Source organism: Euleptes europaea, chromosome 1 (assembly GCF_029931775.1).
Source record: "Euleptes europaea isolate rEulEur1 chromosome 1, rEulEur1.hap1, whole genome shotgun sequence".
Classification (NCBI taxonomy): domain Eukaryota; kingdom Metazoa; phylum Chordata; class Lepidosauria; order Squamata; family Sphaerodactylidae; genus Euleptes; species Euleptes europaea.
In genome coordinates this window covers 18,805,762-18,830,403 of record NC_079312.1, presented here as the reverse complement: position 1 = coordinate 18,830,403, position 24,642 = coordinate 18,805,762, and the positions used below count along the sequence as shown (strand labels likewise).

Genomic DNA, 24,642 nt, shown 5'->3' with positions numbered 1-24,642 from the left:
GGGCTTGAATGCAGATTTCTTCAGGATCCAGCTCCCTCCAGAGGGACCATCGCCTAGCCCTGCTCTCTGCTTCCAAATCTCTGGCCAGTGGAGCCCATCAGAGGGCTTGCTAGTGGTCCACTCTTCCCCCACCTGCTGCATCCATGCAGACAACACGTGTCGCCCCCAAAGTAAAGCCCCATCTAGAGTTCCCGAAACACAGGTGGCCTCTGGCTCCATTCATCCATCCCCTGTTCATCCCGCCGCCCCACGAACTTCCTGCAGCCCCAAATACTTTAAACTTACAAGAACCATCCGGGACTGAACTTTTGTGCTGATGATGGAGGAGAGGGGAAAAAAGGAAAGCAGGATTTCCCATAAAGGGGGGGGGGGAAGTGACTTCAGCATCCCTCCCACCTCTCTAGGAATCTGGACTCTTTCCCTTTAACCCTTCCGCCCAGGGAGGCAGAGCCCCTTGCTCAGGTCTTGCAAAGGGAGGGCCGTGGCTTCCTTTGCAGAGTCAATGCATCTCATGTTGGGGCTTCCTCTTTTCCTGCTGCCTTCCACTTTTCCTAGCCTTTTTCCATGGAGTTAGAAAAGGGCAAGAGTCCAGTAGCACCTTAAAGACTAACAAAAAATATTTTCTGGTAGGGTATGAGCTTTTGTGAGCCACAGCTCACTTCTTCAGATAAGGTGCTACTGGACTCTTGCCCTTTTCTGCTACTCAGACAGACTAACATGGCTACCCACTGTGAATTTTCTCCATGGAGATAGATCACGATGGGCAGCCGTGTTAGTCTGTCAATGGTTCAGGCTTGATTTGATCTATAACCCACTGATTTGTTTTTTTGGCAGTCCGTGGTACCCGTAACACTCTCCTCCAGCACCACGTTTCAAAGGAATCTGTTTTCTTCCTATCAGCTTTCTTCACTGTCCAGCTTTCAAAGTATGATAGCTTAAGTTTAGTCATTTTAGCTGCTAGAGACAGTTCAGGCTTGATTTGTTAGGGAGGGGAAAGTGCATTTGCTGGAGAGGGCTGCCAACCCTAAGGAGAAAAAACATGCCTTGCCCCCTTTGAGAGGGCATCAAAGGAGATGTTATTTATCTCTGTGCCATGAAAAGCTTCAGCTGCCCGTTTTCACATCTAAAGGGGCAAGGCATTTTTCGGAAGGACCAGGTTAATGACGAGGCTGGATGGTTTCCCTTGGGACAGGAACGAGCTTGGCCAGAAAGAAAATACATGCTGGAAAATTGACTGCCTCCATCCTGCTAGGAATCTTTTGTTTTGCAGTCAGAGGCATTTGAGTTGGAAATGGAGCATCCACATGGGAGTTTTCTGAGCCCTTTCCTCTGTCATCTGCTGCCCCCCCTTCCTTCCCCCTGCATCCCTGGAGGGTTTTAAAAATTGTGCAGTTGATATGCTGCTATAGTCAAAGGGACTCGCAGGCAGTTTTGGCTCTGGATGGAGAGCTCAATCTCTTCCCCCCCCCCACAACCTCTATATCTCCCAAGAGAATGTGCTGCACAGAAACCTACAAAGAGCAGATGAACACATGAAGCTGCCTTATACTGAATCATCCAATTGGTCCATCTAAGTCAGTATTGGCTACTCAGACAGAAAATGAACCTTATTTCCCATCAAAGACAAACCCTGACAAGTGAAATGGAACTTGTGGAACTCCCTGCCCCAGGATATGGTGATGGCTGCCAACTTGGAAGGCTTTAAGAGAAGAGTGGGCTATCCATGGCTACTAGTCAAAAGGAATACTAGTCATGATGCATGCCTATTATCTCTAGTATCAAAGAAGCATGCCCATTATATGAGGTGCTGTGGAACACAGGCAGGATAATGCTGTTGTAGTCGTCGTTTGTGAGCTTCCTAGAGGCAATGGGCTGGCCACTGTGTGAACAGACTGCTGGACTTGATGGGCCTGTGTCTTATCCAGCATGTTTTTTTTAATGTTCTTTTGTAAGTGCCCAAGTAGCTATCTGAGCTGTAAGTGCCTCCTTGAAGGAGGCAACTGTCCCTAAGGCATTTACAGAAACTGTATTGTGCCTACTTTCATCCCTTGATAATTCTGATGCTTAGGCTAATTTCTGCCTTTCTCTGTCTGGAAGGTGTACCTGCCTTTGAAGACTAAAACTTTCTCAAAGTGCCTTCCAATATGGTTATGGACACTCCTGGCTGCTTGAGTGTAATGAGATCTGTTGGTCAAAGGAGGGACTGTTTGCCCTGGACAATGTCACTGACCCTGTTCCTTCTCTTCTACTGCCTAGCCATGTAAGGATTGTGTAGTTTAATTTTGTGGCTGTTCCACATTTTTATCTTCCCCTGCATCAAAGCAGCTATAGCAGCACACGCGGCTCTCCTCTTATGACAACAGAGACCCTGCCATTTGTCAGTAGAATAACTGAGATGTCTGGATTAGGTCAGTAAACTCAAAAACCATAATGCTTAAAAAGCTTTATTAATAAGAAAAGTTCAAAAAAGAGATTAAAATAGAAGTTGCATAGTCAAATAGGTAAAAAGGCTACTTCATACTTACTAAGACGTTGCATGATAGCTGATCTCAAAAGATATAAAGATGTTTCAAGCAACAGAGTGACATGCTTAAATTGAAGTATAGAGGACGCTTAGCTACTGCATGGCTTAGCTAAACTTATGGAAAGTGAACCTAGGTCCGATGACCTCCAACTCCCAATCAAGACAGAGGTTTGGGAGAAGTCTCTAGATCAGGGGTGTCGAACTCAATTGGTATGGGGGGGGGGCGGATATGATATAAATGTCATTTTGTCAGGCCGGGCCACACCTTGCCAGCCCAGATCAAGAGTGGGAGGAGATGGCTGCCTCAACTGGCTCGGGGGCCAGATAAGAGCTCTCAAGCGCTGGATCCGGCCCCTGGGCCTTATGTTTGACACCCCTGCTCTAGATGGTTTGAACAGGTCTAAGCTAGAATGATGTTCTCAGGGGGAAAAGAGTAATCTCACCCCTCCCATCTTCCCATAGATGTGCTGGTTCAACTAATTAGGATGGCACGAGCTAGTGACCTTGATAGCTCAGCCCATTAGCGTAACAAGCTACAAGTATTATTTGTGAGAACAGAATGATGTAGGCCTGGGGAAAATTACTGAGTGCTGAATCTTAGACACACAAAATGGGGAATAATGAAGTAGCAAAGAACAAAATGGTTCTTCTATCTTGGCACCCCTCATCCATTTTATCCTCATAACTCTGTGAGGTAGGGTTGCCGTTCCTCTACCAGGGGCAGGGGATTCTCTGCTCCAAGCCCCCTTTCTAAAAACACTTGGCAGGCGCCAGAAAAGATGTTGGCGGGCGCCATGGCACCCACGGGAACCACGTTGGGGATCCTAATTTATTCATTTAAAACATTTATTAGCCGCTATCACGACTGGCTGCCCTCTCCAGAGTCCCAGCCGTGTTGTAAAGTAACCGAGTCAGGTCAAATAACTCAACCACCTTTTAAAGGAAAAGGTTTATTAGGAAATTAAAAAGGTCAAAAGCCATTAAAGTGCGAGTACAGTAATCCTAAAGGCACACTGGCAAAGAAAATAACAAAGTCTTGCTGGTTAGACTTACAACTCTACTACATTGCTGAGGTATCTTATGGTTAAGCTAAGTTGGTTCAGGCCTTAGTTTCTTGCATTGCTGTAGCTGAGCAGAGTAACGTGCTAAAGCAGTTCAGGTGATGATGATAGTTAGCTTAGGATGAGCATGGCTAAACTTATGGCAATCTGGATCCTAGTCAGATGACCCATGACTTCCAATCAGAAACGGTGGTTCAAAGAACCCTCTAACTTCCCATAGATGAAACTAGCTCCCAATTAGGCTGGTATGACTTGAACGGGTCTTATCTGCCTGGTAACAGGCTGCAGGTGCATCTTGTTATCCATGGTCTCTGCTAGGCCTCTACAATTACAGAGCAGCAGTTTCTTAAGCATTCAAAACGGAGAATAGTGATGCTAAGCAAAAGTTAACACAAAATGGCTTTTCCTGTCTTCACAGCTGCCTTTCTAACATATAGAAACTGAAGGCAGCTTATAATGTAAATAATAATAATAAAATACATAAAAGGCACTAATTAAAATCAATGATTCGAAACTACTGGTAGGGAGAAGAACTAATCCAATGCTGTCGTGAATAAAATGGCCTTCAGCTGCCTCCTAAAGGTTGAGAGTGAGGGGGCCAGGTGCACCCGTCTGGGGAGGTTGTTCCATAATCATGGGGCTGCCACTGAAAAGGGCACAGCGATCTAAAATAATAAAGATAAATAAATAAAACTGTTTTAAGGAAAGAGTCTGAGGTAGGCATTTAAACACACCCAAAAGAATGGGAAAATGGTCTCTCCAGAGAAGGAGGCATCTGAATACTCATAGAGTAGGGTTTCTCTCTCAGCATCAAAAAAGGCCACCCGCCCCTCATCGTTGTTCAGAGACACTCGGATCATTTTGGGCACCCCACTCAGGGACAGACGATGTTCCCGAGGGTGAGTGAGAGCCCAGTACCCACCTGCCCAGCTCGCCAATGCCCAGATCCCTCCCTCAGGACTAAAGACAACATCGCCCTTCCTCCTCACTGATTTTCTGGCCACCCCCACAGCCCATATTTCCTCCCTTCCCACAATGACTTCCCAGAAATGTTGGCCTCTTGTGAATCCCTCACGTCCCAGCACAAAAGGCCAGACATCAAATCTTTCAGGATTGTCAGGCATATTTTGAGCTTCACTTCCTAATCTCATGCTTTTCCTATAGTCAGAGAGGATGAGTTTGGGATGGGCCGTGTCTGGATCCAGAGTCACATTTGCAGCTGGGGAGAAATGAGGAGACAGAAAAAGAAGCAGAATCAATCTAAAGAACAATTTCCTTCCTGAGCCTCCACTACATAATTCCCTGAATAGTCTCCAGTTATCACAGGGGCTGTTTCTACACAGAGGTTTTGCTTTGCCTTGGTTTCCTCTCCGCAACATTGTTTTTCTAGCATTCACATGATATTGGTTCTCTGTTCACCATATTTGTGTGTTTTATCCCACTTTCCTGAGATCTTTCCCAAATCAGGTTTCAACAATCTTTATGGAAAGATCATAGCCAAAGTGCCTTTGAACTCTGTGTGGAGGTTAGGGTTGCCAGGTCCCTTCTGTCCTCCGCTGGGAAGAATTTTGGCTTTAAGTGTGCGCGTGTGCGCCGACGCATGCGCGTCACTTCTGGGTTAGAATCAGAAGTGCTGCTTCGCAAGGGGCCTTTGCCTCTTAGTTTGAGTGGTAAAGCAGCCCTTTACCACTCAAACTAAAAGGTATAAGGCCCTCGTGAGGCAGAACGTCTGGTAACAAGATGTACCTGCAGGAAGTGATGCGCGCGGATCGGCACATCGGCATGCCCGTTTGCCCGCCGACCCTCAGGTGGTCGGCAGGCAGAGGGGTAAATGGCCGGGGGTTTGCCCGCCACCAGTGGGCACCTGGCAACACTAGTGGAGGTGAAGGTCTCATCTTTTCCGAGTCCTTCCTAAACGTGCACAATTTTCTTTACCTCAGTTCCTGTAGAGGCCATTCCCCCTTCCGTTGGAAGTTTTTTACAGGTTTTTGCTTTGAGCAGTAAAAATATATCGCTACAACATTATAATGATCGATTGCAACAATATACTGGACTCCACCTTTCTTTTTAAAAAAGAAAGTATGTCTCTGGCCCTTTCAGTTGTAGCGTCATAAGGGGAAAGATACTGGCTACACATTCTCCTTGTATCTCTGAATGGAAACTAGTACATTGCTGCAACAGGCTGACGTAACGGTGTTCTCCACATGGAAACAGGCTTATATAGTTTCTCTGTTGCTACTGCAACTGTCAATGCAGAGAAAAAGAAGGAGAAGGAGAATTTGTCTAAAAGAAGAGAATTTGTCTAAAAGAAGAAGGGCAGAAGCTGTGAAATAAAACTCTGTTTTTTGTGAAGGATTGCTAGGAAAACAAGGAGAGGAATATGCACGCAGCATCATGCTGGCTTCAGGTGCCCTCCCACTGATTTGGGCCCTGGGAATTTTGTCCCCCCCCCCTCCCGCAGCTCTGGGCTGTATTTGCATAGTAGAAAGTGAAAGCACTCTGGAAGTGATCAGAGGCATTCCCAGTTGGAAGCAGCACCTTCGAAGGGAATTCCTAATAACTCATCCCCCCACTAGTTCTGCAATGGTCCAGATCTCTCAATTCCTTTCATACTACCCACTGGAATGCCTGTTGGAATGCAGTAGTGGTAATTTAAGGGGAAATCACACCATTGCCAGCTGGATCCTCTTCAAGACTAGTGTTACTAACTTGGAGCTGTCTGTTATAATACAGTAACAGTCCACCAGCATTAAAAAAATGGGCTGCTCAATCCTCACACGGATTAAGAGCGAGAGAATTCAGTGAATATTGTTATGGATTGAACTTAGAAAGAAACTTGTATTTCTTACCAATGGCTCTTCTCTCAGAAGGCTTAAAGGAGAAGACAGGAGGTCCCATTTCAGCCACTTTCTTACCAGAACTCCATCCTGGCCCGTGCACATTTACTTTTACCCCTGATTTGATTCAAAAGAATGAGAATATATAAAATCAGAAGAACAATTCTGCTTAATCAGACCATCTGCCCCAGAATCCCCCTTCACACGGAGTTGAGTCAGATGTCTGCCAAGGGGCCTTCAAACTCAAAGCTGCCCTCCTCTGTTGTTGTGCCGAGCTCTGATTTTCAAAGGATTGTGCATGTAAAGAGCCATCAAGTCACAACCGACTTATGGTGACCCCAGTGAGGGGTTTTCAAGGCAAGGGAGAAGCAGAGTGGGTGTGCCATTGCCTCCCTCTGCAGAGTCTTTATTGGTGGTCTCCCTTCTATGTACCAACCCTGCTTAGTTTCTAATCTGATAAAATCTGGCTATGCCATGCTGCCTTCCCCTCCATTCAGAGGATTATTGGTTCTGAATACAGAGGTTGCCTTTGGTCACCCTGACCACTGATGGACCGATCCTCCATGAATCTGTCTAATCTCCGTTTCAAGCCAGCTGTGCTCATGGTTATCACTACAACCTCTGGCACTGAACTCCACAGTTGCACTACTCATCGACTAAAGAAGTATTTATGGAAAAAGCCAATAATGCTAGGAAAATTTGGAGGCAGCAGGAAAAGAGGAAGACCCAACATTAGATGGTCTGACTCAATAAAGAAAGCCACGGCCCTCACACTAGGGGTGTGGAGGGGGGAGGTAATTGTGAATTTCCTGCATTGTGCAGGGGGTTGGACTTGATGGCCCTGGTGGTCCCTTCCAACTCTATGATTCTATGATTCAGTTTGCAAGACCTGAGTGAGGCAGTTAACTATAGGACATTTTGGAGGTCAATAATTCATAGGGTCGCCGTAAGTTGGCAGCAACTTTATGGCACTTAAGAAGAAGAAGAAGAAGAAAAAGAGTTGGTTTTTATATGCCAACTTTCTCTAACACTTAAGGCAGAATCAAACCGGCTTACAATTCCCTTCCCTTCCCCACAACAGACACCCTGTGAGGTGGGTGAGGCTGAGAGAGCATGACTTGCCCAAGGTTACCCAGCTGGCTTTGTGTGTAGGTGTGGGGAAACAAATCTAGATTAGCCTCCACCACTAATTCACCAGATTAGCCTCCGCCACTCATGTGGAGGAGTGGGGAATCAAACCCGGTTCTCCAGATCAGACTCCACCACTCCAAACCACTGCCCTTAACCACTATACCATGCTGGCTCTCATATAAACACACACACAAAGAAGTATTTCCCCTTTTGTCTCTCATGAACCTGTTGTCCATCAATTTTATTGGGTTCCTCTAATTTCTAGCATTATGGGAGAGGAGAAAAAGCTCTCTCTGGCTGCTTTCTCCACCAGATGAATAAATTCCCTACCATGTCCCTCTTTAGCCATCCAAGACCCTTAAACATTTCCTCATAGGAAAGCTTCTCCAACCCCTTAATCACCTTGGTTGCACTCTTCTGCATTTTCCCTAGCTCTGCAATGTCTATTTTTGAAATACAACAAACAGAACTGCACACAGTACTCCAAATGAGGCTGTACGAGAGATCTATACAGAGACATTACAATACAGGCTGTTTTGTGTCCTCATAACGCCCAGCATGGAGTTTCTGTTTTTCATAACTGCTGCATACTGAGCTGACAATATCATGGAGCTTTCAATTACAACCCCAAGATCTCTTTCCCTCTGAGGTCCAAACCTAATGAGATGTTAGTCTATGAGTCAGGCCAAGATTTTCCTGACCTGACTCAGCTTTATCATAACCAGATGTTAGCTGTGGAGAACTTACTTCTCCAAGCACTGCAGGGCCAGATTTGGATTGAGAGTGCAGCATAGGGATTCTAGCTTCCCCATCATGCTGTACTCCTGAGCTAAAATGGCACAAGGGGTGGAGTTGCACATACAGTATTAAATGCACTTGGCCACACTCTCTTTGCCCCTCTTTCCTGGCTGGCCATTGTTGGAAACACCGTGCTATGTGGACCTCAGTATAATCCTGCAAAGCAGTAAAAAATCTCATGCAAAAAGATCACATTTAATAGCAGTTGCTATTCCATAATTTGCTGCTTGTAACTAATTTAAGGTTCACAAAGTCTGAGGACTGAACAGCCACACTTCCAGGGAAATACAAGCAAACCCCTTTCTGACTAGCCTTCCTGCCTCCTGTGCATTTGGTCCTCCAATCGCCTCTAAAATTTACCTTTCTGCCGCTGAAGTCCAGATACCAAAGTGTCTGGGAAAGCAAAGGGAATGGAGATTAAGTACTACAATTCTTACAGCAAGTCTGGTAACAAAAATAAAATTGGTAAAATTATTGTAAACTGCTTGGAAACTCCTTAAGGTAAAGAAAAGTGGGGTATAAAAAAACCTATTTTTCTCTTTTCTTTCTCATTCACTGCAGCAATCAGAGCAGAATGTGGACTCATCCGGTGTGGAAACATCTAATGACACTCTCAATGCAACAGGTAAAACTATGCCACCTGATAACCCAAACATGGGGATTTAAGGTACAATGCAGAGCCTCTCAAGTGAAAAAGAATGTTGGCATTGACTGAATGGGATGTGGATTGCATCTTAAAGGTAACTGTGATAAGACAGACAAATAAGAATGTAGAGTGATAGTCTCAAGGCCCTGCTTTGGTTGTTTCCAAACAGGGGCTTCACTCTGTGCTCCCCACAACTGCAGTGCTACGTTGTTGGGCTTCTCCACATTGTTGTGCTCCAGGTCTTCCTTACCTCACCTGCAACCTTTCCCAAGTCTGCTGGCCCTGGGAAGATCAAATCCAAAGAGGGTATGGGAAGCTGTGTGGACAGCAAGGATTTTTGCACCTCCCTGCCTACATCTGGTGCTATTTTACATCCTCCTATCGCTGGCAGGATTTTTGCTGGTTATTTTCTAGTGTCATTACAGCAGCAATGGGGAACAGACAGCAGATGCAAAGGGATACTACAGCTGCTGCCACTGAGAATGTCTTTGCAAAAGCAGGACAACAGTTTCACTGTAAATTATGAACAGATCAAACGTTTCAGGTTAAAGAAGCTCCAAGTGTAATGAAAAAGAACATTACTAGCAATGAAAATTCATGTTATGAACCTGTCATTTGCAGAATCATTCACATAACTAATCAGATTCTACAATACCTCTGAACTGTTTCAGATTAACCTTCAGAAAGTGGTTTCTGTCACAGATGTCCTGGATCCTCTGCTTGAGCAGTGGAGGGAAAGGCATTGGATTCTCAGTCTTCTGCTTATCCTGAAACCTGGTTGAGAGAAACACTGTTAAGCTCCATCTATCCAATCCAGATTTCCTCAGTGTAGGCAAAGAGAATAAATGAAGACAGAGGCAGACAGGGATGGAAGTGTTGTGAAAATGAGACTCTCCCTCACTATGGGTCCTAAGACCCCAAAGGGAAGTATCAACCAGGAGGTTCTTCTGAATCCTAGATTGCGGTCTGAGAGTGGCACCAATGCCCACTGGGAAAAGATACTGTTGTGGATGACAGGCAGATGGGCAAGGCATACTGTGACAGTTATGGAGAAGGAATGGTGGGCTGGTGTTCTTCAGATGGGCAGAGTATGGGAAAAAATGTACTTCTCCAGAGAGAGGGTATTTACAATTTAAAGGGAATTTAATTTAATTTAAAGGGAAAACACGCTAGCCCTTTGATATGTTAACAGCCTTTCAGGGGCAGGACCATGTTCAGGCAGGTTTGAACCCCAGGATCTGGTACCCAGATTGGCTAAGGCCCTATGAGCCAGCATGAAGAGGGGTCTGAAAAAGGAAGCACATTCATACATAAATCGAGGGATGATAGAGGAGAGTGATGCCGGAGGACTCTTGCATGTGCGCCTGGGACGGGTTCTCCGTGCAATCAGCAAAGACCAGATGTTCAAGGACTGTAAGTATCTTGTAGTAATAAAGTTATTTTAACTAAAGGATCCACATACTTCCTTACTCACAGCCTTGCTCCTTGACAGTGCTAACAAAATGTGCCCCTTTTAATGATGGTCCTAGGGAGACACTAAGAGAGAATGGGGGAGGGAGAGATTTTATCCCGAGGTGGTGGCATGCTATCAGAGAGGGGCAATTAGAGACTTTCTGCCCCAGCTTCTTGACCGGGTGGTGAGTTGGCAGGGGGAGTTTTGGGAGAAAGAACCCTCACATTTATGGGGTGGAAAGGCCATCCTGCAACAGAGACATCATGTGACAACTAGTGTCCCCCTCCCATGGAAAGTCTGAGTATGGCTTCCTTCTAAAGATATTTCGTGTGTAAGGTACTTTTTTTTAATCATGCAGTATATAATGATGATAAATTATTTAATAACCATGAATGTTCATTTACTAGTTAAACAAGTAGGCTTCCTAATATTGTCGAAGGCTTTCACGGTCAGAGTTCATTGGTTCTTGTAGGTTATCCGGGCTGTGTAACCGTGGTCTTGGAATTTTCTTTCCTGACGTTTCGCCAGCAACTGTGGCAGGCATCTTCAGAGTAGTAACACTGAAGGACAGTGTCTCTCAGTGTCAAGGGTGTAGAAAGAGTAATATATAGTCAGAAAGGGGTTGGGTTTGAGCTGAGTATTGTCCTGCAAAAGTATTGTCCTGTAAGTATCAAGATAATGTGCTAATGAGGGTATGGTATGTTAATATGGAACCATTGTATCCTGAAGTGATCTGTTAATGTGTGTAATCCAAAACTAATCTGTATGGCTATTGTTGAATGTTGTCTTTGTCTGGAGGTTTTTCAGGGCAGGAAGCCAAGCCTTATTCATTCTTAAACTCTCCTCTTTTCTGTTAAAGTTGTGCTGATGTTTGTGAATTTCAATGGCTTCTCTGTGCAATCTGACAAAATAGTTGGTAGAATTGTCCAGTCTTTCAGTGTCTTGGAATAAGACCCTGTGTCCTGTTTGTGTCAGTCCATGTTCAGCCACTGCTGATTTCTCAGGTTGGCCAAGTCTGCAGTATCTTTCATGTTCTTTTATCCTTGTTTGTATGCTGCGTTTTGTGGTCCCGATGTAAACTTCTCCACAGCTGCAAGGTATACGATATACTCCTGCAGAGGTGAGGGGGTCTCTTTTGTCTTTTGCTGATCGTAGCATTTGTTGTATTTTCTTGGTGGGTTTAAACACTGTTTGTAGGTTATGTTTTTTCAAAAGTTTCTCCATCCTATCAGTGACTCCTTTAATAAATGGCAAGAATACCTTTCCTATGGGAGACTGTTTTTCTTGAGTTTTCTGATTTTTGTTTGGTTCAATGGCCCTTCTGATTTCATTCTTGGAGTAGCCGTTTGCTAGCAGTGTGTGATTTAGATGGTTAGTTTCTTCCTTGAGAAACTGTGGTTCACAGATCCGTCTTGCACGGTCCATTAATGTTTTGATTATTCCTCTTTTCTGTCGGGGGTGGTGGTTGGAGTTTTTGTGTAAGTAGCGATCTGTGTGAGTTGGTTTCCGGTAGACCTTGTGACCTAACTGAAGGTTTGATTTACGGATGATTCTTGATACCCTTGTCATCCGTAAATCAAACCTTTACCCCCAGCAAGCTGGGTCCTCATTTGACCGACCTCGGAAGGATGGAAGGCTGAGTCAACCTTGAGCCGGCTACCTGAAACCGACTTCCGTCGGGATCGAACTCAGGTCGTGAGCAGAGCTTTTGACTGCAGTACTGCAGCTTACCACTCTGCGCCACGGGGCTCCTATGAGCCTGTTACCTGCCAATAATTTTTAACATTATTACATTCTCAGTACCTTTGAATTGGTTCAGGTTAACCTCCAGAGAGTGGGTTCTGTTATGGATATCCTGGATCTTCCTTCTCAGCCTCGGAAGGAAAGTGAATGTATTCCTCCTAATTTTTTCTTTCTCCTCATACCTGGTTGAGGGAAACAATGTTAACCTCCCAATTATCCAATCCTGAATTCCTGAGTAGAACAAATGACTTGGAAGTGGCAGAAAACCCAGAGACAGAGGCAGAGAGGGAACGGGAGGTGTATGGGGAAGGAAAGTCCCCCTCACTGTGGTTCCTAAGACCCCAAAGTGAGGCATCAAATGAGAGGTTCTATTGAGGAATACATGAACTGTGTCTGATTCCAAAAGCCTACTGGAGGGGTCAAAATGTTTATTTTTTTATGGAGAGATAATTACAACTAGGGGAGGTGTCATGGGACAACCTGATCTCGTGAGACCTTAGAAGCTAAGCAGGGCTTGTACTTGGAAGGGAGACCACCCGAAAAAGCTCTGCAGAAGAAGGCAATGCCAAACCACCTCTATTTCTCACTTGCCTTGAAAACATCTTGCTGGGGTTGCCCTAGGTTGGCTGCAACTTGGGAGGCACTTCACACACTTCACACACTCAACTACAGCCAGTTGTTAAAATAACCTTCCTAGGTCCATTTTTCCACAGTTCCTGGCAATACGTCCAACCAATACACAAAGAAAAAAGAGCCGAGAGAGCCCCTATTAAGCAAGGACAGAACCTGTTGTTAAGGAGTTTTATTTTTCCAATTTCTGGCCTCTATTTGCTCTTGTAACCTTTTTGTTTGTTTGTTATGCACTTATTTAGATGCATTCTTTACTCTGTGCTTTCTTTCTCTTTTCATTCTGACTACTTTTATGTGGTATATTGCCGGCACTCCCAATTAGGTTTAACAATGTAGGGGAGTGAGAGGTTGTCTAAGCTGTAGTTTATTTATCTTTCTCTTTTCCTTTTGGTTTGTCTTATTATCCTTAACCCTATGTGGTCATAGAAGTTATAGAGGATTCATTAGTTTAAATGCTGACATCTTCCCTCCCCACTCCCACCCCATTATTCCCACAGGGGTGCTGGAAGATTGTTCTTCCAGTTCATTTCAGTCGGGTTTAGTTCAGCCTTTAGACTGTTTTTATTGTGTTTTTATCTTCTTTCTAGATTTAGTTTTCTATTTTTTTTAAATTAATTTTGGTAGCTTATATTTTGTTTTCAGTCTTTTTCTTTGCTGGAGTGTGGTTGACCTAGGCTTGTCAGGGTAACTCCCTCATTCCTCCCTCTCCCTTCAAGATGCTGATTTGTGTTGGGTTATTATCTAGGTTGGAGGGGTGTGTGTAGCTTTTTCTCTTTCTCACTTACCAAAATGAACAAAAAACGGGTGTGACAGACTGAAGAAGAATCTTTTAAAAAAGCTAAGCAAAGCAGACTAGATAATCTGTAATGAATAAACTGCCCTCTGTGCTATTAAAACATTGGTTTGAGGTTGTAGCAAATGAGTCTGATATAAATGAGAGATCTAGTATAACTGAAGATAGCCCTTCAATATACAGAATCCCAAATTAAAAGGAGAACTGATGAACTTTATTTATTAGCCTCTCAGACTATCCTTATAGCTGATCCTTTAAAATTTAACATATGAAAAATTGGAGCTTATAATTGATTATTTATTGAATCCTTCCCAAAATAAGTACCCAGCTTGCTGGGGGTAAAGGGAAGGTGACTGGGGAAGGCACTGGCAAACCACCCCGTAAACAAAGTCTGCCTAGAAAATGTCGAGATGTGACGTCACCCCATGGGTCAGGAATGACCCGGTGCTTGCACAGGGGACCTTTACTTTTTCCCAAAAGAAGCAGGATGATCTGGCTCAGGGGTGTTGATCTCATTTGTTATGAGGGCTGGATATGACATATGGTTGGGCTGGGCCATGTGTACCAAATAGAATAAATACCATAAAATGTAATGTTAGGTACCAGAGATACAAACTTTACAGAAGACACAGGCAAAGTCAATAATAATATTAATTGTGTTTTCATTTTAGGCATATTTATATTTTAAGTAAAAAATAATACACTAATTGGCTTTGCCTGTGTCTTCTATAAAGTTTGTATCTCTGGTCCCTGGCATTAAATTTGATCTGGGATGGAGGGGGTGGCAGCCTTGACTGGCAAGCCTGGTGCGGGCTCACCGGCCTAGAACTGGACTGGGGAGGTGGTTCCCTTGGCTTGGTTGAGCCCAGCTCACGGTGGCTGGCTGGGGAGCATGCAAGCCACGCTGATAAGAGCATGCAAGCCACGCTGATCTGAACGCAGATTGCCATGGCTTGCATGCTCGAGCCCGGAGCGGCGGAGGGAAGCAGGGGAGCAGGGGGTTGGCTGCTTGGGGTGGGAGGGGGGTCACTGGCTAGGAAGCGTGTAAGCTGTACCAATCTGAATGCAGATCAGCACTGTCTAAAGGCTTGGGAGCATGGGGAGTGGGGGGTGGGGAAGCAGGGATGGCTGCTTCTCTGGGGTGGATAAAAGCTCAGCAGGTCTGATGAGGCCTGCATCTTTGACAAGCCTGTTCTAGTTCAAAATGTGGGGAAGTGCCCCCACTTGGGGATGGTAAAAGAAAAGCATCCAGTAAAAAGTTGGGGTGAGAACTTGGAGGTGCCATCTCATCTTTAAAATAGTGGTGGGTCTGGAGCCCTATGGTCTCTCTCCAGGAGCCTACCTGACATATTTCCTTACAAAGCATCCAGACCCTTCCCATCATCATGAAAGGAAATAAATGGCATCCTCTTACCTCTGCAAGGTGCTTCTGGCATCCTGGAGGGAAGAAAGAGAAAGAAGAGGGAATTCAGCACCTGCCGTGGGCCACACTAGGAAAATCCTTCATGCCTTTGATTCGGATGGTCCTCTCCATCTGTTTACCACACTTTGCTCAGAGACTGGGGGATGCTGTCACGAAGGATGTCCCTATTTTTCTTAGAAAAGGACATCTCTATGCTCATTTATTTGTGGAAATACTGGAGAAAATATGAATTATGTAGATATCTTGGCCATCCCAAAGAAAACATACGTATATGGTGGAATTAAAAAAAATGTTAGTCTTCAAGATGTCCCAAGACTCATTTTAAAAAAATCAAGCTAAAGGATCTAATTGGGAGAGAACTCCTTAGCAACAAGGCAAAAGGGACAACAGATTCCATCACTATCACTGCTAAACTGAAACCCTTACCTCAGAGTAATCCACACCAAATGAATATTTCTCTTGGATGCTCCTGTACACAACAGATCCAATTATCAGCTCTATAACATAGGATTCTTCACTTATAGGTGAAGGCAAAATAGAAAAGTCTGGACTCTCCTAGACAGGAGCCTAGGATGTTATTGCCACACTCTTACCTGTAGAAATTTAGTTGCTGGCTGCTGAATCTTCTCCTGCATCTCCCGGATGAGACTTTCAAGACAGGAGTAGTCCTTGGAGAGCCTGGCCAGGTGCTTGTACTTTTCTCTTGCAATCTCCTTCTCCACCTCTTCCACCTGGGCCAGGAGAACCTTCTCTTTTTCCTCCAGGAACTCATGCATTTTTCTGAACTCATCCACGATCTTCTGCCGCTCAGGTTCTGTTTGCTTCTGAAACAAGTGGATGGAAGGGCGGGGGGGACCAAAGTCAGGAACTGAGTCAGGAACTTGGTGGAATAAAGAGGACGAGGATTCCACAGAAAAAGACACAGATCCCATCAACACTCTGCTTGGGCAAGTTTTGCCCAGTGAAAGGGAAAGGCTGCTTTTGGAATAAAGTTCACACAAGGCTTGTTGTTTTACGAGAAAAATGGGTGTTCTTCAACAGAAAAGAAGTCCAAAAAAGAAGTGACAGGAAAAGGGAGAAAGCATTCTAGGTATCCATCTAACTAGTGGATGGAGAGAAATTCTGAGAGTATATGTTACTCTCATGGAGTTTAGAGCAAGAGAGGAAGCAAAGGCAGGAAGAGAAGGGCAGCCAGAAGCAAGTCCCTGAGAGTAGCAGTCTGGGTAAACAGAGACAGCAGCAGCACAACAGACAAAGAAAAGGGGATATAGAGGGAGTCTGACCCACCCACCTTTCTGCCCCCTGTAGCGTATAGCTGTGCTTGGTGTAAATGGATGTTGCACAGTCCTTCACTTCTACCACATTCAGCACAGAAAGCATTTCCTCAGGACTTCTGAGGAATCACCCTTGGAATAGCCTTTTAGGAAAATTTCCTATGGGAGATCATACCATTCCCAATCTTTGCTATATGGCCTTGACTCTTCTACATCTACAGACGTTCTATATTTCCAGTTACTGGTTTGAGTTTCCATTCATTTCCTAGTATTAATAATACTTACAAGCAGGTCTTGGCTTTCCCCCTCTATATCCAGTGTGTGTGCGAAACATTTTTTTCTCTCCGTCGTCAGAAGCTTGAGACGGTCAGAAAATTGATCCTGGAGCAAAAAAACCCAAACACATACCATAAAATCAGGTTTTGTTACATGGTAAAGGTTTACTATGCAGAGAGAGGAACACTTTACTGGTCGAACACGTTTGCACCGCCCCCCCCCCTCCCAATAGTTTCTCAACCGTGGGTGAAAAAGTACAAGGACTCTGACAAGAGGGAAAGTGACTTCATGTCACATACAAAAGCGATTCCACCTAAATATTAGGAAGAACTTTCTGACAGTGAGGGCTGTTCGATGGTGGAATGCACTGCCTCGGAGGGTGGTGGAGTCCCCATCTTTGGAGGTCTTTAAGCAGAGGCTGGATGGCTATCTGTTGGGAGTGCTTTGACTGTGGGATCCTGCATGGCAGGGGGAGGGTTGGGGTCACTGGGGATGAAGGATGGAGGTAGTTATTAATTTCCTGCATTGTGCAGGGGGTTGGACTAGATGACCCTGGTGGTCCCTTCCAACTCTATGATTCTATGTGTGTGGAGTGAGGGAAAGTGAATTTGGTTGCAAAAAAATGACCTACCAGGAAAGGGGAAATGGACTCTTCCTTCAGTGCCCATCAAGTTTTCTGTTGCACGCATTACCTTAAAAAAATCTATCAGGATCTTGCTCAGTCACTGATCTCCTTGGTGTCATAGTGGCTTGTTTGAATTAGAATGATTTGATGGTTGTGCGAAAGAACAGCTATAGGGTCTTATTTGTTTATTTAGGAAAATGTTATGCCACATCTCCAGCAATTTGCCCCAATGCAACCAACCACAAAATGACAGGGAGCAAGGTTACATATAACTGTAATAGTAACTACTCAGCATTTCATGCAGAAGCTCTGTTTAACAGTATGCCTTTTAATCTCCATAGCCATTCAGATGCCCTGTTGGGCAAACTCCCACCTAGCCCCCACTCCCTCTAAAAGCACTCAAAGGGTGCCACAGCGCCCACAGGCACCATGTTGGGGACCCCTGGGTTACTCTATTCAAGGGGTATGCTGCTTCCCAACATGTCTGGGGAAGTCTTGATCTTTGAGGCGGCGGCTGTCACTCAAAGACATCTCAGTCCCTAACTTCAGGGGAAGACTGGCCTTTTTACTTACTGGTAAAATGCCTGGTGGGGCCACTGCCCGAGAAGGTCACTGGACAGGAGCCAGCTCAGCCAATCAGCTCCAGCAGAGCTGGCAGTTCCAACAGGGCACTTGGCTCAGACCCAGGCCACGTTGGCCTCGCTTGCCCCAGGCCTGTTTTGGAATCCTAGTCTGCTCTTGCCTGATGTGTGCCATAAGGCTTCATTTCAGAAGAAAAAACTTCTATAAAAATGAGGGAATTTAAGCCAAAAGGAAACTGAAGATAAGGAGGGTCAAGCTGATTGAAAATGCTTGGACATTATTGAAATCCACACCGATGGACACTCAAACAGAACGCACATGCAGATTAGGATGAGTCCCATCCAATTCAGGAGGATGCTAGTGAGGCTGATGAGTCAAGGAAGCTGTGAAAAGCAGGGTGACAAAGCACTGCATCCATTATTTTTATGATGTTGTCTGTGGACAAGGGTCCAAGTGTGATACAAGAATGATTTTCTGTTGTTTCAGTGTAAAACTCATACCCCTTTAGGAGGACCTGTTATTTGAATCCCTATTTTTGTGCTGTAGTACTGGCAGAAAACAATGGACCATGAAGATACTTAAAAGATCTGTGGCTTTGATACACATTTTTGCACTGTGGCCGTACCAGGAAGCAATTGATATGTCCTATTTCCCCCTGTGCAGCCTGTGGAGATGGATGGAACTTGTCATTTAGAATGTATTTCAGGCGATTCTGTCTAAAAATTGCCCACTTACTGTGCTTTGGATCTATGCTTTTGTGCTGAAGCACCGGATCTGTGATTTTTAAAGTGCAATTTGTGGCGATGCATTCTTTGAATTGTCGCTGAATGCAGGAGAATTCTATTAAAACATCGTGAGGAACCATGCCACGTTTTTGCACCACAGATGTATTGTACTACATCCATTCTATTTAGGATGACGTCAGTGGACATAAAGTTGATCTGTGATTTGATGGTGGATTGGGGACAGTCTATGTAAAAAACTAGAGTCTCCAGTAGATATTGCTCTTTTTTCCTATTGCTCCTTTCTTCTTATAGTTCTTTTGACAGTGCTATTTACACCAGGGTAAAAATCCAGCATTGCAGTGGCCTTCTCAGGTGGGCAGCAGACTTTTTACAGGAGCAAATGTACAAACAACCCTCCCAAAAGAGCTATTCGTCACCAAAGCACAGTCATTTACTTCCGGCCCTACCTTGTACTCTTGGGCAGCTTCTTCCACTGGAACGACCTGGTGATCTCGGTGCTCCTTGGATCGGTCGCAGACCACGCAGATGGGGGCTTGGTCATCCTTGCAGAAGAGCTTCAGGGGCTCCTGGTGCTTCTCGCAAGTGCCCTCCTTTCCTTCCACCCCCTTCCTTTCTGCCCCGCCCTCCCCCTGCAGACTGAGCTTCTTGGCAATTTCTACCACGTTTGCCAGCTGCCGATTGGGCTTCAGATTCCTTTGCTGGGCTGTTTCTCTGCACTGGGGGCAGGAAGCCTCTGCCCCCGACTCCCTCCAGCTGTGCATCAGGCAGGCTCGGCAGAAATTGTGCCCGCACTCGGCAATGCTCACCGGATCCCTAAAATTGTCCAGGCAGATGGAGCAAGAGACTTCCTCGCGAAGCTCCTGGACGGGACCCCCGGCAGCCATGGCTGCCCCGACGGCCGGGAGAGTTGCACAGTTCAGTTTCGATTTCCAGGAACTCTGCAAAGGACGCGCCCAGACACTGCTTCAAAGCAAGAGTTAGATCAAGAATTGAAACGGGGATGTAAAAGCCGAAAGGGAATGCTCCAGAGCGGCCATGCAATAACCAGCGTTATGCATGCATTTAATACCCGTTCCGTATAGTTCCGTTCCGGCTCTTACACCATCCCATTGCAATGCATTGGTATCTGAGAGTGCAAGTCTAATAAGAATATTGGTTCTTGTAGGTTATCCGGGCTGTGTGACCGTGGTCTTGGTATTTTCTTTCCTGACGTTTCGCCTGCAGCTGTGGCAGGCATCTTCAGAGGAGGAACACTGAAGGGCAGGGTCTCTCAGGGTCAAGTGTGTAGGAAGAGTAATATATAGTCAGAAAGGGGTTGGGTTTGAGCTGAATCATTGCCCTGCAAAAAGTATCAAATAATAAGTATCTAATAAGAATACTTTCCCGGGAGTCAACCTCATTGACTAGATCTGAGCAGGATTCTGAGTCTGCTTAAGTCCAGTGGTTCCCAACCTTTTTTTGACCAGGGACCACTAGGACTTTTTTGTTCAGTGCAGGGACCCCAAGGTTCAAAGTAAAAATTCAGAGAATTTGAAAATAAACTTTAATCATAACTGTTAGTTAAACATTAAACTCAGAATAATATTTGAATATATTTTTATCATAGAGAACTTTTAATGGAAAATATTAATTTATTATGGGTTTATAACTTTGTTTCGCGGACCTTAATTGAGTTCTCGCGGACCCCCGGTTGGGAACCAGTGGCTTAGACTCTCTTGCCCTGGGATGCAAATGAGTGGTTTAGATTAGGAAAACAGCGTGGAAGGGAGTGTGACATACCCCCACCAGACACAACACACACAACAGGTCTCCTTATGTGACCCCCCCCCCAGCTTCATTGAATCAAAACAAAATCAATACAACAGGGAGAGCTGATTTCCAGTGTTTTATGTACTTTGTGCTGGATTACATCTATTTAAGATCTTGAAAACAGGGGTGGGGTGGGATGCCTGTCATCTACCCGTGCTGCTGTCCCCAATAGGACTAGGCACATGTGGCACTTTTTTAAAATTTAAAAAAGGCTCTAAAATAGTGCCACATCCTCATGGCAGACTCGGGGACATGGAGTCTAGTTTGGCCTGAGGTCGTACATCTTCATGACCAGTGACAGCTCTGAGGAGGACTGGAAATGCCTGTGTGTGTGTCAAAGATACTGGGACTGTGGTGACCAAGAAGACCTAGATGCACACCTCAGGATCTTCAATCAGGTCTTTACTTTGGCATGTAATGCTTCTTCGATCATCAGACAGGATGAGCATGGCATTAGCGGTGGTACTAGCTGCGGATGGATCCAGAGTCACATTAGCTGTCGGGAAAGAAAATTAGCCAGAGAGATTAACTCACTTCCAAAATGGCATGGGAAAAGTCTTGGCGGTGGCCACTTTGCAGGGGAGGGGGAAGCTGGAGCCTGAGGCAGGATGGGAAAGCCAGACACAGTGGAGGTGAATTGATTCCCCCTTCCCCACAGGTCCCTTCTTGGAGCACCTTAATAAACAAGTTAAACTTGGGAGGCAAATACAGGAGTAACATGGGGGAAAGCCCAAGGGCCTGGTCCATGCCTCCTATTTGCAGGGTTCTCACATTTCCTTTTGCCAAGAAACTGCCGTGTGGAAGAGCTCTCAGTGTTGATGCCCAGAGCCAGTTTCAATGTCATTTAAAAGACTACTCAGAACCCACAGCTGGTATTACTATTGGTAGTTAGGCAAAGAATGCATATTATCACCTGTTCTGCAATCACTCCGCTAGTCACTGATTAGTTCAGGAGAATGTGTAAAACAGAACTTGCTCAAAAGGCCATTTTTGCAAAAGGAATATGTGGCAAAATAGAACTACTGCTAGTTGTGATCGCTTATGGAACCTCCATGTTCAGAGGCAGTATACCTCTGAACAGCATCACAAGACAATTAAGCCACAAACCTTACTACCCTACAAGTTTATTTCACTAGACAACATGACCTCATGTTTCCTTTCAGTCAAAAAAAAGAAGAAGAGAGGCAACATTTGTAACACTTCCCTATATCGTCATCCAGAAGAGATTCATGCCTGTCTGAGGTCTGACTCTACAGGTGTGGGGGCCAAAAAGCAAGTGGGGACTGTTGCATTCATGCCCATTGTGTGGGTTTCCCACAAGCATCAGGGTGTCCATTGATGGAAACAAGGATTCTGGAAACAAAGGACCTTGGATGGATCCAGCAGGGCTCATGTTCTTAGGTTAAAAGACTCACACTTAAAATCAGTTACTGCACCATCTTCTCTCTTTCCCACTATTCATAACCAACCCATTCATGATTCTCATGTTTACAGGCTGGAATTCTTGAATGTCAATGAAACAGAAAACTTCTTGACAAGTCCACCCTCCTTCCTGTAAATTTTTTTCCTCTGTTAGTCTTCAAAATGTACCCTTTTGCATCGAAGCTCAGAAACCAGAGTGTCTGGGGAAGCAGAAGGAACAGAGATTAAACATCCAACTGTTGTATTTCTAGGAAATCTTCAGCAATTCACAAAATCATAGATCCTAAAACAAAATTGGGGAGACTGGGGAATGTCAAAGTTGCTCACATATATCTATATTCCTGTTCTTTTGATGGTTGGACCCAGACAAATTTTTCACCAGTAGCAGAAAATAACTTTCCCGCCTCACATGGCAGTCAATTGGTCTCTCCAAAATGCTGCTCCTGGGGAGCAAGGTGTGATATTTACCAACTCCAGCACCTGCCAGCGAACAGGTGAGATCCAGTCCTGCTCAGAAGACAGGACATAATCTGTTTGGCGGAGAGAAACCCAACCTTCCCAGTGGGGATCCCTCACTGCTTCCCAACTCTCCTTCAAGAATTTCGGAGGGGGCTTTCCTGCTCTTGTTGCCACCACCTCCTAGTTTTAACCCTTCCCATTTTCAGTTTGATGCTAGGAGCAGCATTAAATAGGGCTGTTCAGTAGTGTTGACACCTGGTCAAGTTTCAGGAGTAGGAATAACTTTCGTTCCTTTATCAAATTCAAGCTTATTCTGCTATCAGCACCTCTAGAGGGTACAGCCTACAGAAAATAAGTGGTGGAAAGTGCTGTCAAGTCACAACCTACTTATGGTGACCCCATGGATGGTTTCCAAGGTAAGAGCATTCAGAGGTGGTTTGCCATTGCCTGTCTCTGCATAGTGACCCTGGACTTCCTTGGTGGTCTCCCAGCTAGATACTAAGCAGGGCTGACCCTGCTTAGCTTCCGAGATCTGACAAGATTGGGCTAGCTTAGGTCATCCAGATCAGAAAATAGGTTGTGGATAATAATACAGAAAATGAAAGCAGAGAACTATCTCTAACTTGGAAGCTACAGTGCTGGAAGATGCAAATGGGTGCATGTCTAAGAAGATATTTTCTGGCTGTCACCCACATGGATGCCCGCCCCCACAGACAGAAAGACCCATGTGCAGAAGGTCCTAACCATTCTGGTTTTGACATCAGAAGTCAGCCAGAATTCAGGAGCCAATAGTCAGGCACTTACACATCAGAGGGATGGCTTATCTTCTCCACAGGATGTGAAAATATATAGTTCCAAGAGGAATTAGGTTTTCCCAGCCCATGCATCTCCACACTGGTCCATCTCTATAAACATCATCCCTCCTACAGGACCCTCAAAAATGCCATGGGTGGGGGGGATACCAAGGGTATGCAGCAGGAACTGGTGGAAATTACGCTTCCCCTTCCATTTGTGGAAAATTTAGTCTGGATCCAACCCAGTGTGATTATATTTCAGAACTTCAAATTATGGTTTCTGTAGGATTTTGAAAACAAAGACAAACAGTAATATGGAAAGCGAACACTTGGCTTCAGCACAGCTTTGAACCAGGATTTCATAGCTCAAGTCTAGGGATTTAGAATATGAGTTAGTTCTATTAAAGGCAAAGGAACGTCTGCAGGCGCAGATGGCTTTAAAAGGGAGTAAGATATAGGTTCATGGAGTAGAGGTCCATCAGTGGCTACCTAGCCTTGGTGACTAAAGGGAACCTTCCTCTGTAGAGGAAACAAACCTCTGAATACCAGAGCTGGAAGGCAGCAGCAGGGGAGGGCCTTGGTCTCTATGTCTGGTTTGTTTGGCCCTTCAGGGCAACTGGTTGGCCGCAGTGTGAGAAACAAGTGTGTTTCTCACAGACTACTGTTCTGATCCTGCAAGGGCTGCTCTTATGATGCCTGGAAATGACTGGATGGTATGTTGACACTACAGAGTGAGTCTCGAGGCTCAACAACGCTCAAGCAACAGGAGTTATACACACTGCCCAGAGGGACCATTTTGATGGATCCGTTTTGGGGACAAACATACATCAAAGGCAGCACACAGAAGGGAGGGTCCCGTGAGCAGACAAGTTCAGTGCATGACCTCCACTGCCCACCTGGCTCAAATTGTATTTGGTCCACTAATTGTGAACTTCCTCCACAAATGCCCCAGACATGTCCCAATACACCCAAGATGTGCTTTTGAAATGCATTGGCTTGTTTTAATGCCATGTGTGTCTCTCTGTGTGTGTGTTAAGTGCCATCAAGTCGCTTCTGTCTCACGGCGACACTATGAATCAATGTCTTCCAAAACTTCCTATCATTAACACCCATGCTCAGGTCTTGCAAACTATAATGTATTATTATAAGTGTAAGCCACCTTGAACAAGATTTTAGAGAGAGACAGCATAAACAAACAAATAAATGGCGCAAGTCCTGCCCCTGGAGCACTAACAAATTTTCTGACCTTTCATCATGCTGGACTACAAGTCCAGCCAAACCTTAGTTCTATTAATTAAAGGACCATTAAAAAATGCTCATGTCCATTTCAGCTATCAGGAAGGAAGGACAGCATCTGCTCTATATCAAGTAAAAAGTTAAAGTAACCACGCTTTGTTTATGCACCAAGAATGGCTACCAGACTCAGCTGCCTGGTTCAATTAATACCATCAAAAGTGTAGGCCCCCTTTTTGGATGTACACCATAATGTGGTGAGGGTGTTTGTGTGTGTCAGCAAAGCTGAGAGCAATGCGATAAGGGGCCTAGACCCTGCCAAGAGGCTAAATTCCTAGCAGAGCGACTCAAAGCAGAATGGTCACTGCTGTGCAGACTTAAGA

The 24,642-nt window shown here is 45.0% G+C and overlaps 1 protein-coding gene across 1 annotated transcript in view; it reads right to left on the bottom strand.

The window, feature by feature from the left end:
• Nucleotides 1–4,283: 4,283 nt before the first annotated feature.
• LOC130472914 (E3 ubiquitin-protein ligase TRIM7-like) overlaps nt 4,284–24,642 on the bottom strand; it is a 30,314-nt gene continuing 9,955 nt past the window's right edge. The window contains exons 4-11 of the mRNA XM_056844420.1: nt 20,732–20,847; nt 18,989–19,480; nt 16,599–16,694; nt 15,633–15,863; nt 15,031–15,053; nt 9,653–9,771; nt 8,712–8,744; nt 4,284–4,804 (exon numbers count right to left, since the gene is read on the bottom strand). Of these exons, the coding sequence (XP_056700398.1) occupies nt 4,284–4,804; nt 8,712–8,744; nt 9,653–9,771; nt 15,031–15,053; nt 15,633–15,863; nt 16,599–16,694; nt 18,989–19,480; nt 20,732–20,847 (1,631 nt within the window). The remainder of the gene's footprint in view (nt 4,805–8,711; nt 8,745–9,652; nt 9,772–15,030; nt 15,054–15,632; nt 15,864–16,598; nt 16,695–18,988; nt 19,481–20,731; nt 20,848–24,642) is intronic.